Source organism: Saccostrea echinata, unplaced genomic scaffold (genome assembly GCF_033153115.1).
Source record: "Saccostrea echinata isolate AGI-Se365-2 ecotype Australia unplaced genomic scaffold, CSIRO_AGI_Sech_v1 ptg000012l, whole genome shotgun sequence".
Lineage (NCBI taxonomy): Eukaryota > Metazoa > Mollusca > Bivalvia > Ostreida > Ostreidae > Saccostrea > Saccostrea echinata.
The window spans coordinates 7,094,346-7,111,463 of record NW_026889761.1 but is presented as its reverse complement, the minus strand read 5'-3'; the positions used below and the strand labels follow the sequence as shown (position 1 = coordinate 7,111,463).

The 17,118-nt window shown below is 31.5% G+C and overlaps 1 protein-coding gene across 1 annotated transcript; it reads right to left on the bottom strand.

The window, feature by feature from the left end:
- Positions 1-754: 754 nt before the first annotated feature.
- Positions 755-7,617, bottom strand: LOC133185743 (histone H2A-like). Its single transcript, XM_061321043.1, has 3 exons — positions 7,505-7,617; positions 6,181-6,400; positions 755-1,141 (listed from the first exon to the last, which is right to left on the bottom strand). Exons 1-3 carry the CDS (start codon positions 7,615-7,617, stop codon positions 770-772), a joined length of 705 nt encoding a protein of 234 aa, XP_061177027.1. The 3' UTR covers positions 755-769.
- Between the last annotated feature and the right edge of the window lie 9,501 nt (positions 7,618-17,118).

Genomic DNA, 17,118 nt, shown 5'->3' with positions numbered 1-17,118 from the left:
CTAAAATATATGTATGCATTTTGTAAGTATACACCTGTGTGCTAAGATTAGCAGTGTCTGTTATATATATATATATATATATATACATACATATACATATATATTGGAAGATGCATATGACACCGAGATACATTTTACAATTAGCATTCTTATTTTTGGCATTCGATTAAAACACATGTTTTCAAAAAAACTTTGACCGGTATTCAGAGTACAAATTAAGCACAGTGCTATAAAAAAAAAAAAAAAAAAAAAAAAAAAAAAAAAAAAAAAGAAGGAATTTCGTCTTCTATACCATTTCTTACCCAAATTTGTTTTAAAATAAACACAAGATTGAGTAATAATAATATGTGGATTTTTGATTGAACCCTATTGAAATGTTGTTGTATGGTATATAACACGTGTCACTCTAATAAATCATTTGCTTAGTTACTATATACCTTTGATCATTGAAAACAATTCATCGTGGCTAACATTTCTACCATGATTTCTTAACAAATCTGTGCCGTAAAATTTCAGTTTTGCATTTGTTGCGTGATGTCACGCTTACATTTTGAAATTATGTGCCACAAAAATCAATTAGGATTCACTTATGGCCTGGTACTGTATATACGTGAAATTAATGTGATATCTTGGCATGTATATTTTCATTTATTAAACATGCATTTCGTTTCTTATATTAACAGTATGCGCTCAGAGGCATCTTTTCGAAAAATTTGGGTGGCCGTGAAAACGGCCGTTTGGTATATTTGAAAGTCGTACAGACTTTTTTTTACTTGCTGGCGGACTTCTGGGTCTTCTTGGGGAGGAGCACGGCCTGGATGTTGGGCAGGACACCACCCTGGGCGATGGTCACGCCGGACAGCAGTTTGTTTAACTCCTCGTCGTTGCGGATGGCCAGCTGCAGATGACGGGGGATAATTCTGGTCTTCTTGTTGTCGCGGGCGGCGTTGCCTGCCAACTCCAAGACTTCGGCGGCCAAGTATTCAAGAACGGCGGCCAGGTACACGGGGGCACCGGCTCCCACTCTCTCGGCGTAGTTGCCCTTCCTCAGCAGACGGTGGATACGACCCACGGGGAACTGAAGTCCGGCACGGGAGGATCGGCTCTTGGCCTTTCCCTTCACCTTGCCATTGGGAGAATTCTGAAAAGAGAATTATGTTAAGCAATATAGATAAATACAAAAAATAACAAATACTAAAGTGCAATTATTTTACATGCAGGAAAAAATGCACATTTAAAAAAAAAGTATTATAAATTAGCTAAATCTATATATTTGGGAAACCCATAGGAAGCAATTTCATTTGGGGGAAGGGGGCACAACCTAAAGTAAATTATTAGGGCATGGCGAAATCCAGAACTCTACATAGCTTGAGAGAAAACAGCTGTGTCATACAGAGACCGTAGCAATTATACACATATAATTCTTTCCGACTTATAGCGAACTTATAGCGATCGGCAGTAAATAACACTCTGCCAAAAATATCAACCCCCACTCCTACAATCTCCTCTGGTATTTCTATATTTTCTATAATATTCTTACATCCCATCATTTATTTCAAACATTATTTTTACTTTAAAATGAAAAAAAAATTAAATACCTTAATTCGGCCAATCGGGTAGTTAGAGTGAACACACACTATTCAGTAATCTACACAAACTTCAGTACTCTATACTACTTTCCATAACAAACAAAGCCACGTGAACATCCAGAGATTTGTTCTCTCATTCCATAACCTTTTCAAATCCTTCTACTTTCCAGAGTTACTGATAGCGTGTCTTAGTTTCGCATTTCTAGTGATGCCTACATTTTTTTCACCAAGTACTTGGCCACTACACTGCTCATGCATTCCATAATTATTCTATTCATTTTTCTACATAAAATATCATATCAAACAGGGGATATCTCAGTTTTTAAAGAAATTTGACCGGATCTATAGTACGAAACTAAAAAGCTGACTAACTCTATCAAAAGTAAGATCGGGTTCAATATTTTTGAAATTCGGAATGGCGCCTAAATGTCAAGAAAGCCTGAAGGGTAAATGAAAAAGTGATTGTTATGATGGTATACTTCTGCCACTACTTGTCAGATGTTTATGTCAACTTTTCAGATCTTTATGTCGAACTTGTCAGATAATAATCATCAACATGACTAGAAAATCTGTTTCTTACGGACAAGTATAACCGCCTTATGATTGTTGCGTTAGAATGCGATATATTTTTACAATTATATTGAATTGTCGAATATACTTGTTTCAAAGTTCGTTTTTTTTTATGACAACAATCTCTGATGAATGACACTTTTTGGACATGTTTTGAATGACATACACTTTATCTATCACAGTGAAATTCTCCAATGTCGCACTAAAAAGTGCAAATAAATTGATGCCGCTAAAATTAAATATCGCAGACTTTATTCCAACATTTTATATATTATGATGATTTCAATTAGGTGCAGAGACTCAGAGGATAAGACAACAAATTTGAACCACTTGTAATAGTGATTTGACATCAGATTTGTCAATTTATTGTAACGTACTGATTAAATGATTAAAAAACGTAATTCAAATAGTTAAGGGAGGGGAATAGAGAGCCCCAAAAGTTTTTATTCTTTGACATTGATAATAATGCAAAAAAAAAAAAAAAAAAAAAAAATTCAGATGAGATTTAATACTTTTAGTTATGTGGAATGCTTCTTTCTATGGATAAACAAATGAAATATATCAGTAATTAACTGTGTAATAAGAAGTATTAGTACTTGATAATCTTTGAATCAACATTAATCATATTTATTATTAAGGGGTCTTAATGACAATTATTTTACCTCTTTTGATTTCTCCCTATTTAAAATTAAATCTTTAGATGTGAATAATTTAATTCTGGTTGTAATGATGTATTTGATTGGATAAAAAAATTACTTTAAATCATATAAATTGGGTTGCCTACATCACAATGACTTGCGTCAAAAACGTATTGATCCACCTGAGGTTACATTCAAATTTTGTACAAATTGTAGTCATTTTTTAAGGGTGATCATCTTTTTTTCATACACCAAATGAAGGAAAATTAAATTATAAGGAATGAATTGAAAAGTTACCCAATTTATATGGTATAAACTGGGTTGGAACAGTTTATGCTTTTTTATTTACCGCTTTGCGGTTTATAAAGCGTAAACTGCCCCAACCCAGTTTATACCGTATAAATTGGGTAACTATTAAATTCATTCCTTAAATAATTCTTTAGGATTCACTGTGAGTGGAGCAATGTCCGTTCTGCCGTGTGTAAGTCAAACTAATTTCTGTCTTAAAAGAGGGTGTTGCAGAAACTCGTGATTATTCCCTAAATCGAAAAGGACATTTAAATACCCACAACGCTGTATAGATAAATCTACGTAGATTACTTTGTTTATACGACAGGTCTTCCCAGCGTGTTACATGTATAACAAAACATTTCACATTTTACATTTATTTCATGCATAATTTTTTTAAACATAGAAACTAACTGGCAATCTGTTGATGAACTTTTTTTCTCCATTTTCACATCACATGGTTTAGGTAAATGTACAAAGTAATATTCATTAAAATGCGGGAAAGACAACTGAAACTTATTTTCATTGCTTTTCTGAAAAATACAAAGATTAGGTACTAATAAAGATGCTCCATGCTCACATTCAGAAACAATTTAAGTTGTTTTTCTGAGTTAAATAATACATTGAAATCACAAAACCATCTCAATACTAGTATTTAAGATAATATGATGATAATGCGTGTGGACATCTTACTGACTATAATCTTGGTCCAGGTATTCCACATGAAATTTGTATTCACTGATGCTATCAAACGGGAATATAGACAATCGTCCACATTTAGTTGCCTTAGACAAAAAAGGAGAAAACTAGAATTCTATGTTTATAAACTACAGTTGAACTTAGGTATCTCGAACACGGATATCTCGAATACCATGGATATGTCGAAGTGATTGGGAAGTCCTAACCACTTATTTCTTAAGTATTTTACCCTGAGGCTCAATATCTCGAACCTTCGGATATCTCAAAGTTTTATCTTGGTCCCATCATCTTCAAGATAACAAGGTTTGACTGTAATTGTTTGTAAATGTGAGCATGGAAACAGTAGATAATAATGTATAGTTTGTATTTAATTTGTGAAATGCACAAAAAAAAAATTAGAATGTGCTTTCCAAAACAAGTACAAAAATTGGCATAAAATTTCAGATGTATTCCTGGAGTGACCCATAATGCAATTCAATTTCCTATATTCTTTTTAACTTAGTTTCAACATGTTCAAAGAAACAAATAAAAATATTTCTAACTTCAAACTTCATATGCTGATACATATTGAGGAAAGCTATTCAACTTCATCAACTTCTTTTGACCTTGACCTTTCCTTTTACCTTTACCTCACTTCTCAAATTAGTTTTTAGCTCAAAGAAACTATTCCACATATGTAAGCTTATGCACTGATACATTATTTAGTAAGAATTTACGAACTGTGTCCATTTCTTTTTCTTTTACCATCCCAATGACCTTTAAACTTTACTATTGATTGTGTATTACACTCCATTCTAAAGAAACTATTCAAGGTATTTTCATCAAACTTCGTACAATACATCTTTTCATGTTTCATTACTCACGAACACTGGCCGGGGCATTCATGTCCTATGGACATAATACAATTAAGAATAAAGAGGGAATTTGTTTTTAAAATATCTTCATGAGAAGAACATTGGGGCAAAGGTGACTTAGGTGAGTGCAGTTGCTCATGGGCCTCTTGTTTTTACTAACGGTACGGTTATTAAAACTTTGTTCACTTGATTAACTACATATATTGCAGGTTTCCAAGCTCTTAAAAACCTCAACAACTTGCGAAAAAGAAATTCAATTAGGAAAGGATGGACACTCTGCCTTTTTAACGTTATGGGGCTAATGACCAAATTCTTTATTCAACAGTTCTGGCATGATTTACAAGATTATGATTCCAGATTGTTTGCATTAAGGCTGCAAATGAATTTCAGGGCCAGAGATCTTCTAAGTCCACCCCATGACTTCAAGTTTTTCCAAGGTAAATAATCATACTTGCATGATCTACTGTTTTGGTTTTATTTCTTATTATTTATCAACAAAGTACAAATAGAAAATAGAAGCAGGATATTCCAAAGATTTCTGATATTGCTGCACAAATATCAACAGTGCGATTGTTTTCTTACTATTCATAAAGTTTTGAGTTGAAACAGGGTAAAAATTCACAGTCTGTGTAAAGTACATAAGATTTGTGAAGCAATTTTATTAATTTTTATAATACATGTATTCTCCTTAATATTATACATTGTTATACCTTTAGAAATTTGTTCCTATGTAAATCAATGCTAATAAAAGTTTAACATTTCAAATGTTTTACTGAGCTAGCACAAAAAAATCGATGTTTGACTGCGGAGTGAGATATTGGACCTGTCGATGAGGTGTTGGACCACTTATGTCACATAATGTGCGGGGTCAGCTAAATCTCAATTGCATTTGTTGGTGTTCGACATACATGTATGTCCAAAAAAAAAAGAAGATAAAATATATAAATAAAAGGTATAACAAAACATTTATTGACTGTGTTCTCGGGCAAAATGTGTTTTGTCGACCTCTCGAACCAAACTGTTTGCCTTCGGCTTAATGGCCTCAGGCAAACAGTTTGGTTCTTGGGTCCAACAAAACGCATGTTGTCCTCGAACCCAGTCAACAAATGTATATTATTTATTTAAAGTAAATACTAGTAGGATATGTCCTTGAGCTGACGCTGTTTTGTTTTGTTGATGTGTTTTATTACCTTGAGTGCTAATTATGATGTCATAATGTGCTTTAATATGTTGTGGGTACTAAGTATGTGTAAGAAAAATAATTCAAACTTTCTCTGTATAACAGATATACATTTTATGCATTTTTATTTGCTCATTTGTATAGAAACACTTATACCTAGCCTTAACTCACTTGTGGCATGGCATACTGTTAGGATGATCATCTTGGTGTGCTATACCTCTCTGACCTGCCAAATGAACAGCCAAACTTGAATAGTCTGCCAAACGGGTAGCCCTCTCCCTTTGGATTGCCATTTAAAATTTATTCAGTCTGGTCATTACACTTTGGCAAGGCGTATGGTCTGCCTAATGTCCATGCCTGACATGCCATTCAGCTAATGGTGTTGAGTACTTATCTCTTGTCATTTCAAATTCCAACCTATTTATTTCTTCTTCAAGTAATGATATTTCATTTGCGATCAAATCATTTGTGTAAGACCCCATATCAAACAATATACCCTTGGCATCTTTCACAATGAGAGATGCTGGATCTGCAGCGCTGACAACCCTTACAATTTTGGCATAAGGTTTGCAGTTTGAGCACCTTAAATACACCTAAGGATTTTTCTATTCTTCTGATTTCCATTTTTTCCATCTAATTTGAAATACCAGAATTTTCCTAGCTTTATTCATTTTTCACTATCATTATTAAAAAAAAAAATTCAATCCTTACAGCTCTTTGTTGTATTGTCATTATCCTTTTCTGTGCTAACTTGGGATCTAAATCATTTTATCTTTATTAACTATAAGCCCTATAGGTGATCAAATCTTCACTGATGGTGCATCTGGAGATTCACACTACAGACTTGCTTCTGATGCTGCACCTGACCTACTTTTTCAGGTGATTGAACAGTTTAAAGGTCCATTTCCAAGCAATGGTAAGCCCTATGGTTTACTGAACTTGGATTGATGATGCACCTTAAGATGCACTTTACCAGGCTGGCTTTAGAAGCTGGATCTAACCTACAATCTACACTTTCTGGAGGAGTGAACAGGTAAAAGTTTTGATAATAGGTTTTTTCCCAAGTAACTTGAAGTCCTACCTGGACTAAACTTGCATGGATGATGCATCTAGGATTCGATGCACACTACCAAATTTCAAATGTTGGGTGTGACCTACATCTATTGATAAGCATATTTATTCCCAACTAACTATAAGCCCTATCATGAATATGGTAACGAAACCTGCATGGATGATGCATCAAAGGTTGGACAATTCAGACTTACTTCAGATGCTGGATCTGATCGACATTTTCCAGGTGAATGAACAGGTTTTTTTGAGCTGGTCTATTCACAAGTAAGTATAAGCTCTATGTTAATGAACTTGTATTGATGATGCATCTAGGGATGTTATAGACAACATTTGTTGAGGTGAGATTTGTAATCTTTGATTACCTATATGTTTATGTGTAATAATCTGTATGGAGGTGCAATGAATGATTATTTATCTATGAAAATCTTCAAGGGTTCATATTCTAACACAAAATGATAAACATTACATCATTACATGTATAAAGATGATTGAATATATATATGAGTATATAAATTTGTAGATGACCAAGGAAGATCTAGAGGACCATAAAGGACAGATTTGCAGGTCCAATAGAATCTGTATCTTTAGAAAGGTATATTATAGTTACTTACTTACTGTCCATGAGGTCTTTGGTGTACAAGGCGGTAATGACGGGTCTGTCCACCCCGGTCTGTGTTGCTATCTTCTACAGTGTGCCCCAACTTCTCATGGTGACTACACGATCTCATGTTCCTAAAATAGTGTACTCCTAACCATCTGATTACCTCCATTTGTACAAGTCTCTCTTGTGGTGATTAGGAGTTTCTGCTTATAACAAAAATGTATTAAATTTTGAGATGGATCAGGAATAGGCACAGCTAAGATACAGCTAAGGCACCTTATCCATACAGATTTTAGGAAATAAGAAAATAGAAGATAAAAATGATGAAGATATTTATTCTTGTTTATCTGATAAGGAGCCACACCAAACTTTTATTCATTGGGTGTTTAAAGTATCCATTAATGTTGACATATGATTTCAGCATTAAAAAATAAGCCAAAATAAGTTCTTAATTATTTTATGTTAATATTTTTTTGTTTGTATTTTTTTTTTAGAGAAATTAATCGAAATTGAATTTTGGTCAACAACATGGAATCAAACAATTTTAAAATAATTTGGTTGTGTTTTGGCACTTAAAATATGCTGTTAATTAATGCAGCATATAAATATCTAGTAAGATAGGTCAAAGAGATTCAAATAGATATTTAGTTTTTTTTAATTAAAAATTATTTATATGAAAAACAATGTGTGTTCATATTAAAAATTTAGTTTCTTTTAATTAAAAATTATTTATATGAAAAACAATGTGTGTTCATATTTTTTGATATACGAAAAAATCTTGAAGGAACATTCTACCTTTAGAAAAGAAATATTAGACATTTATATTATTATAGTAATTTCAAAAGAAATTGAAATGAAATTACAGTGTAAGAAAAATTGCTAATTTTCAAATATGGACCAATCACAATCAAATTTAAATTGATCTTGACTGGAGTAATATAAATAGGAAATGTTTACCAATTTCAGTAATTTGGTGATTTTTGATTTTGCATTAATATTTATAGGGAACAGTTTTGTTTCAATCAGGAATTTTTTCAGCAATTTTTCTTAAATATTTAGCATTAAATTTGCCATTCAAAATTAGATTTTCAATATTTGACCTTTAAACCGAGGTAAAACGTAAATCAAGGTATTGTGAAATATGAATTCCTTCCTTGATTTCAGTATTTATTAATGCTACATAGTTATTACATTCTCCAATTATAATAATGAAAATATGGATAATTCTGTAAAATATATATATATATATATATATATATATATATATATATATATATATATATATATATATATATATATATATATATATATATTGGGTTAAATTCTGCAATACAATAATATTGATGTAAAAATGAAAATGATGGATTTATGATAATAAGCTGAACCAAAACTGATAAGCTATTTACTGCAGTTAAGAATTTGTACAAGACCAGTGTTTATTACTGTAATGCCTAGTGTAAACACATGCACCACTCTTCTCTCCATTGCAGGTCAAGAGGAATAACTCTCATTATTTTTAAGGACAGATTTCAAATAGGTATAAAACAAGATTTTTATCATGTGTTTGTATTTGAATATTAGACTTTCAACTTTCTAAAATTTTGTTCAAAAGAAATCAAGATATTCAAAATCTAAATTTTGACTTATAGTTCTGGCTCTGAACTATACATAAAAAATACAGTAGATTAGACAATATCATAAAACTGTCTTTACACCATCATGGCCAGAAGGGTTTTCAATTTGAATTATCTTTCAAGTTTATGAGTTTCTGTGATGGGCAGAATGTTGAAAAAATATACTGTTTCTTTTTGGGGGGTGGGGGGTGGGAGTGCTTAGACCTTTGGTATGTCTATACTGCTTGCTTATATATATATATATATATATATATATATATATATATATATATATATATATATATATATATATATAATCCTAATAATTGAAGCAGAACTTATTTAAGGAATCAATTTAATAGCTATATATATAGTGATGGGAATCTGTAAGAATTTCATTATCGATGATCGGGTTAATTATCAATTATAATCAAACATTACAAAGCTACACAGGATGAAAAGCCAGGTGTCCCAAATATGGAAACCCGATGGAAACATATGGGAATCGTGACATCAGTAGTTTCCATATAGTTTCTACTTTATGGAAACCACATGAAACCACATAGTGGTTTCCACGTAAATTCCCGATACGGAAACAATCAACCTGTGGTTTCCCGTAAGTTTCCCAAAATGGGAAACCGTACGTAGAAACATGCAGTAGTGGTTTCTACGTAGATTCCTGATATGGAAACAATCAATCTATGGTTTCCTGTAAGTTTCCCAATATGGGAAACCACAGAAACATGCAGTAGTGGTTTCCATGTAGATTCCCGATATGGAAACAATCAACCTGTAGTTTCCCGCATGTTTCCCAGATATGGAAAACATGTATGCTGTGGTTTACACCTATTTTCCCGATAATGGACATTTTGGAAACGTGTATCAAAAGAATAATTTAAAAAATTGTTTGTTTAATTCTGTGTAATAAAATTGAATATTCTGATTCTGTGACCACACCCAAATTAAATAATTTTTTAACATTTTAGTCTCGGTAAAACTCATAAAGACACGAGAATTGGAATTAGTAGAGATTTATTACAACTTTTAATTTTACAAAAATCAGTGTAAACTGTTCAGATAAAATTCAATCATTGCGCTAATCCTTGTAATCGCGGGCACCTGTTCTCACATGCCACAGGTGGAGACACGTGTCGCGAAGACACCTGCGACTGTGTATTTTTTGTATATTCTATGTGATTTGAGAGGGTTTTCTACCTAAGGGGAACAATGGGCTGTGGTCAAGCATGTACATACACATAATCTCCGCAAACTCAGTTTAAATTTAGGTGATAATTGCTGGCAATCGATTTGATTTAAAAAAAAATAATTTAAATTATCAATAAGACCACAAAATATTGATAAAATAAGCTACATTAATTTTAAGATGTTCAATGAGAGAAGAAAAAAAAGAATTGTATTTCAATTTTTCATTACTGATTAAAAAACAAAATTTCCTAACCGTTGAAAAATTATATATACTTGTCTATTCATCTAGAATAAATCTAAATTCTCGTTATGTGTTAAATCATAATTCTTTTTCAAATAAATTTGTAAGTGCATAGATAAATGAAATAAAATTTCTTAATCGGTAATTAACGAATCTTCCTTGTTTGACATCAATGTAAACTTCAAATATTGAAAACATAGAAAGAATGATTAATTATCTACTTTGTTGCCTGCTTAATTCGCAAATTGATTATGAGAAAGGATGCAGATGGATCTATTATACAACATAACAACTAAATTACTTATGTTTTATGTGAAATTCGTATATAGTCCTCTACAAAGACATTGATAAGATAATACATCAGAATAATATTCATATACAAAATTAATGAGTGTTAACTAAATAACTTACTTTTTTTAAATTTATATCTGTACACAGACCCTGATGTAGTAAATGTCTTCATTTTTCACAGGAAATTACAATAATGTTGGTCTTAAATGCATACATGCACATATATTTCATTTAGCCATTTTGTACACGAAGACCAATGCTGGCTCTAAATAAAGAAAAGTATGATATTTATATAACATGATTTTCTTTTCCCTAAGAACAATGTCTTCTGAAGAACTGCATGCTAAGGCAATTCAATGAAAAAAAAAACAAACAATAATTTATTAATTGTTTTACATGTACATGCTTAGCAAAAACTTAATATTTTTAAATCGTGTATTGTGTTAAACAGAAGGTTAGCCTTTTCAAATTTAAGCCCCCTCCCCTCCTTCCAAAAAATGGAGAGAAATAGTTTCTTTTGATATTGAGGTATAATATACTGATGTGGTGATTGTCAATACTACTACATGTATAACCATTTCTTTATATATTATATGCCATCCATTTCTTGATTTTTATACCCCTATATGTACCATTACTTACTTTAAAAAAAAACTGCACTCAAAACTGTCTAATCAAACCACAGGCCTGTATTAAAGTAATTTCAGTTTGGAGCACAAACTTTACCAGAAAGTTCTTAACTAGCAAACCTTACCAGAAATTACCAGAAAAAAGTTTTATATGAAAGATACAGGCTGAACGGCTAAAGCCACGTATATATATATACACCCCTGCACTTCAACGAGTATACACCGGGCATTATTTCCCAACAAATCAGATGATCAAATATTGACAAATTGTTACCAGTCACAACTAAAATTCTGAACGCAATGGACATGATTGTAGGTTACCTACAATAATTCTAAGCTTATTTTAATCATGTGTTTCAGGTCAGTAGGGACAGTTTCAAAAGTGGGGAAGGGGGGGGGGCTTCCAAAAAAATCTGACAAGCCAAAAAAAAAAAAAAAAACTAGAGCAAAGCTCGTTGCAAAGCAACGAGTAGGTCTTCCGTCCGATTTTCAGAAGCTCTGCTTGTAAGATGGATAAACGAAAGTAAAGTATTCGTTAAAAAAAAGGCCTACAGACCAAAAATTATGTCGATCTGTATTTAGTTTTTTATGATTTTTATGCTGATTTTCGTTAAATAAAGCAAATCAAGACTACTTCCGGTTTGACCGGAAGTGACCCCAATCGACAGAAAATTGGGTCAAAAGTCTTGGTTGAATTCAATCATTTGATTTTATGTTGATACTGCAGAAATACGTCATTTATAGTTACTTCCGGTTTGGCCGGACGTTGACAGAAGAGACGATACTCGACAGGAAATACAATCAGACGTCCTCTGTGACATGCATAATTCAATTCAATACAGTGCTGTTATCCTATAAGTTGACAATCCTATCCTATCGTGAATCCTGCATCCACAATCCTATCCTGTGATTTCAGTCTAATCCTATCCTATCCTATCCTATCCCGCTGCTCTCAGTTTTTTTAATATTAAAGAGTTAATTTGAAAAAACGAAAAAAAATTATAAAATGACCATCAAATAAAAATCAGTTATAGTTATGTAATTAATTCAAATGTAATAAATTTTAATGGAGAAAAAATAATCGAGATCAACATCCATTAATTTCTGACACCTCTCACGAATTAATTTGCGAGTAACCAGTTAAAATGTAAACAAAAGGATTGTAGTAAAACGTAGGCAAGTATTGATCTATCGAACATGTGAAGAAATTGAAACTTCGGAAGAATTGAAGAAAAAAATATAGTTAAACTTTATTTGTGTTTAATTTTACATACTAACAATGATCGGGAGTCGTCAAGGTATTTGTGATTTCTTTTCGAATTTGTTCTCTACGAAAAATAAATGGAGTTAAAATTAGAGAGAGAAAAGGGGGGAAACAATAAAGATTGCAGATACTTTTCTAATGTTATGATAAGGTAGACAAAAGGAACAAAATTTAAACTCTTTATAAGAATCAGACCACGAATACCAAATCTTTCATGCGGATAGGTACACTGACTTATAATCGTACCCATTGAAGAAACAATTTCTCTATCATGTCTACACATACTAAATAATGACAAAAGTAGGATTTGTTTGATGTTTTAACAAGTGTATGTTTCATCTGTTCATGTAAAATTTATGCAAAACTTAATTTCCCATAACTGGGCATCACGAAAATAACATATAGATCTAACTGCACCTATATCAGCTGTATATTAGATTTTACTTTTGACGTAAATCTAAATAAGAACTTCAAGATATGACAAGACCATAAACCGAAAACATACAAGTCAAAATTTAGATCTAGAATATGTTGACTTTCATTTATTAAATAAGTTAAAATTGTCTTATTATGTTCCCCAAACGAAGTTTGGGAACATATTGTTTTTACTCTGTTTCTTCTTCTTCTTCTTCTTCTTATTTTTCTTTTTTTCTACTTTCTTCTCCGGTACTTTTTTGTCCGGGAGTGTTCTCATAGAACCACTCATCCGATTGACATGGAACCTTTTTAGGGTTAATAGGCATGTTGTGTAGGTGTTCGGAACGAAGGTCATTTTGCGCGCGCGTGCAATGAGTGAAATGACTGATATACTTGATGAAGCCATAACTTTTTTATTTCTTGATGAATTGCTTTGAAACTCAAAATATAAAGATATATTAGGAGTCTGGACAAGATAACATAGTCAAATTAGCGTGAACTCATGCGCATGCACGTGCGCTGTTCTCTGATTGGCTGATACAAAAATCTCAATAATTTCCTTGTTTTTTGACAAAATACTTTGAAATTTAGAATATAAGTATATATTACAAGGTGCTACAACATGTTGTATAGGAAATTTCTTGAAAACACGCACATGCAGGTGTGCTGCAATCTGATTGGTTGAAACTTTAAATGTCTATAACTCCCTTGGTTTTCAACAAAACAAGATGAAATTTACTACATGGATAGGCACATAGAGCTCCTACATTATGATAATATCAAAATTGAATGCAAGGCCATGCATGTGCGTATGCTGAATTCTGATTGGCTAATACTTAAAGGGTTACATCTCTCTTATTTTTCAATGAGATTCTTTAATATTTAACACAAATGTATGTATTGTGAGACACTATAAGAAAATTAATGTGAAAAATGTAGAAAACATGTGCAAGCATATGCGCTGAAATTTGATTGGCTAATACCCATATGGCTATATCGGAGTAGTTTTCCAATGAAATACCCTTAAAAATAAATTGTCCATCTATATTACAAAAGTATTGTCTAATTTATTGAAGCTTGTAGGGAATGGGGCATCATAAGGGATTGGGGAGCAGTTTGGGGAACATCTGTAACGGTTCCCGTTACAATTAGCACTAGTTATATTAAATTTTAAATGTATGATAAAAATTTGTTTTATATTTATTTTTAAAGTTATTCTTGTTTGAAATGTTCAGTTCATCATTTGTTTGTATGTGAATATTTTACAAACATGCAACATTTTCATCATGTTTTCTAAATAAAAATCAAGATATTCAAAATGTTAAAATTTCTTATTTCGCTTCAATTTGCTCTCAATTTATGGTCAGTTCAGTGCCGTACAAGTGTATCTTAATTAAAAAAAAATATATTTATGTGTGAGAATTTAATCAATTTATGTTTAACAGAAAACATTTTCCTAAATCTTCATAGTCAGACAGGTTGACAGCAATAATTATTGTAGTCAGCTCACACATATTCCTTAGATCTTATAAAACATGCATAAGAGTCCACAGTTGTTGCAGTATTTATAACCCAAATTTAAGTAAATCTTGTTTTGACCTTGACATTTGATCTTGAATGTTATTCAGTGTCTAAATGAGGAATAAAAATAATTGACCAAGTTCACAATATTTATTCAGGGTAATTCCTTTTTTCAGTGAATATAAATATAATTATATATATTGGACCAAATACATATTATCTACAATTTATATTTACAATGTATAACAACTGAATGTTCATTATCATGAGACAAATTCATTAAAAGTGTCCATTTAAAGTATACATGTATTTTAATACCAAGCTCAGATACATGTACATCTAGTTTGTTTAAATTAAAGTTTATCAATGTCTTATAACAATTGTATAATGTTTTACATGCATATTATTTGGTCTGCTTGTCCGTCGCTCAAATTGAATTTCAAATGTCAAAGTAGTTGTCAGAGAGATGGTCATAAAGTAACCAAACGGTTTCACAAATGTCATCAATGCGCAGAAAACAAATACATCACACACTGATCTGCTTAATAAAGAACACCTTCATTTCAGACTCTAGGGGGCTCTTGGACTCTGGTTTGAAAATCTTTCATTATTTATTCCAGCAGCAGATGAGATGAAGTGCAATTTGTACAGCTGCAAATTTGCAGGATTGTCCTGAAGAAAAAAACACACACCATTATATGCATGTAGATTGTAAATTTTGTCATATACATTAAAACTGTATTTGATTGTGATTATCTTTCTCATTTCATGTACAATTGTCTTAATTTCACCTTTTTCTCTCCCAGAGTAATGCATTAATTTTAAAGAAATCAAGCAAGATCAAATCTTATACTGCAACTTCATAGTCATAACTCATATCTTAATTAAACAATCATAATTTACATAATTTACTTGTAGATTATAATTCATTTCATCTTGTCGACTTGCTAACGAGTACGATTACATGTTTAGATGGTTTTTTCTCTCTATTTTCTGCTTGTATTAATCTATTTAATATGTTGTTTGTTAATTTCTTTTCATTTTTTGCTCCAAATTTGAATATAAAAAAAAATGAAAATGCATATAACATGACCATGATGACCAGAACAATTATACATTAATTTCAGTTTTACTGTCAACATTTTAAAAAGAAGAAAATCACTTATTCATGAAATCTGCAGACACTTCATCTCAACTTAGATAATGATTTTTACGTATTTTAATGATACAAGCATAAACACACACACAAAAATAATCTAATCATACCTACTTCTAAATGTAAAATACTTTATATTGTGATGACTGATGAGGGCAGGCAAAATTGGGTACCATTCTCTAGAATGAAGAAGAATAATAAATGGTTAATTTATGTTACATGTTTTATGTTTAACTCACAATAGGTCATACATACAATGTACATGCAAGTGCTGAGTGAGCTTATTATACACAGTCAGGTCCAGTACAATCAGTACATTTAGCTACATAGCTAAAATTACCTACCGTAGCTTTATTTACCTACCTCAGGTAGCTTTATTTAGCTATTTCAAGGCAACTTTTTCACAATTTTGCTTTTTATTTTAAAAAGACAAAAAGTCGCAAGAAAATGTCTACTAATATTTATTCTAGGTATCATTTAAAAAGCAATCTAAAGCTGAGATAGTTTTAACATTGCTGCGTTTGATCACTTTTAAGGAAAATATGTATTCCCATTGTTTGAGTAACTGTACACACCTTGTGCATGATGAGGCGTGGATAAGTATGATTACTTCACATTGTGCTCATGTTAACCAAAACTGGTTTTCTTTGTTATTACACTCAAGAAGTAACTGTTAGGTCACAAATTAACTTTTGTATATAGCCCAAAAACTTTTAGAACTTTGATTGCAACTCCGCAAAAAAAGACACATCTCCAAGAGTGATTTTTTCATGAATTGTTTTCAGATGAGTTCAAAGTAGAAAATTATCACTGCATCAAAGATGTCCGATCTCTTCTTTGTTTACATGCAAAACTTCTTCCTGTGATCGTTCACGGTTAGATCGTACGCCATATTACTCGAAGGTAATAGAAAAAATGTGTGTTAAGAAAAGAAAATGTTTATTTTCTTTTGTGATTTTATAAATATTTTTTTTTGTAAACGTTCTTTGTCCTTTTGCGTTTCTGTAATTTATTTTGAAATATGAATATTAAGGAGGTTGGATCCTGTCGTCAAAAGTAATGAGTATTTTTTATCAAGTATATTTTTAAAATCTACACACGTAGCTTAATTAAAAATGAAAACAAAAAATGGGGGTCAATGCGCTTCTTTTGGCGCTACAGGGCATTTAGTTTGACCTTTTTGCACTGTAAATACATCATACACATGATTCAATTTTTAAAGTTTTCCTTCCAATATTTTTTTATTCAAATAAATTATGGGAACAAACACAGTCTTATTTCATTTTGAAT

Bases quoted from the DNA above. Each gene is read 5' to 3' on its own strand.
- LOC133185743 (XM_061321043.1), bottom strand. From the start codon at position 7,617: ATGAGATCGTGTAGTCACCATGAGAAGTTGGGGCACACTGTAGAAGAT. The intron at 6,401-7,504 runs GTAAGTAAGTAA...GGTGTATTTAAG, and splicing joins CACCAAAGACCTCATGGACA to GTGCTCAAACTGCAAACCTT. The intron at 1,142-6,180 runs GTCAGGCATGGA...TTCTCTTTTCAG, and splicing joins CACCATTAGCTGAATGGCAT to AATTCTCCCAATGGCAAGGT.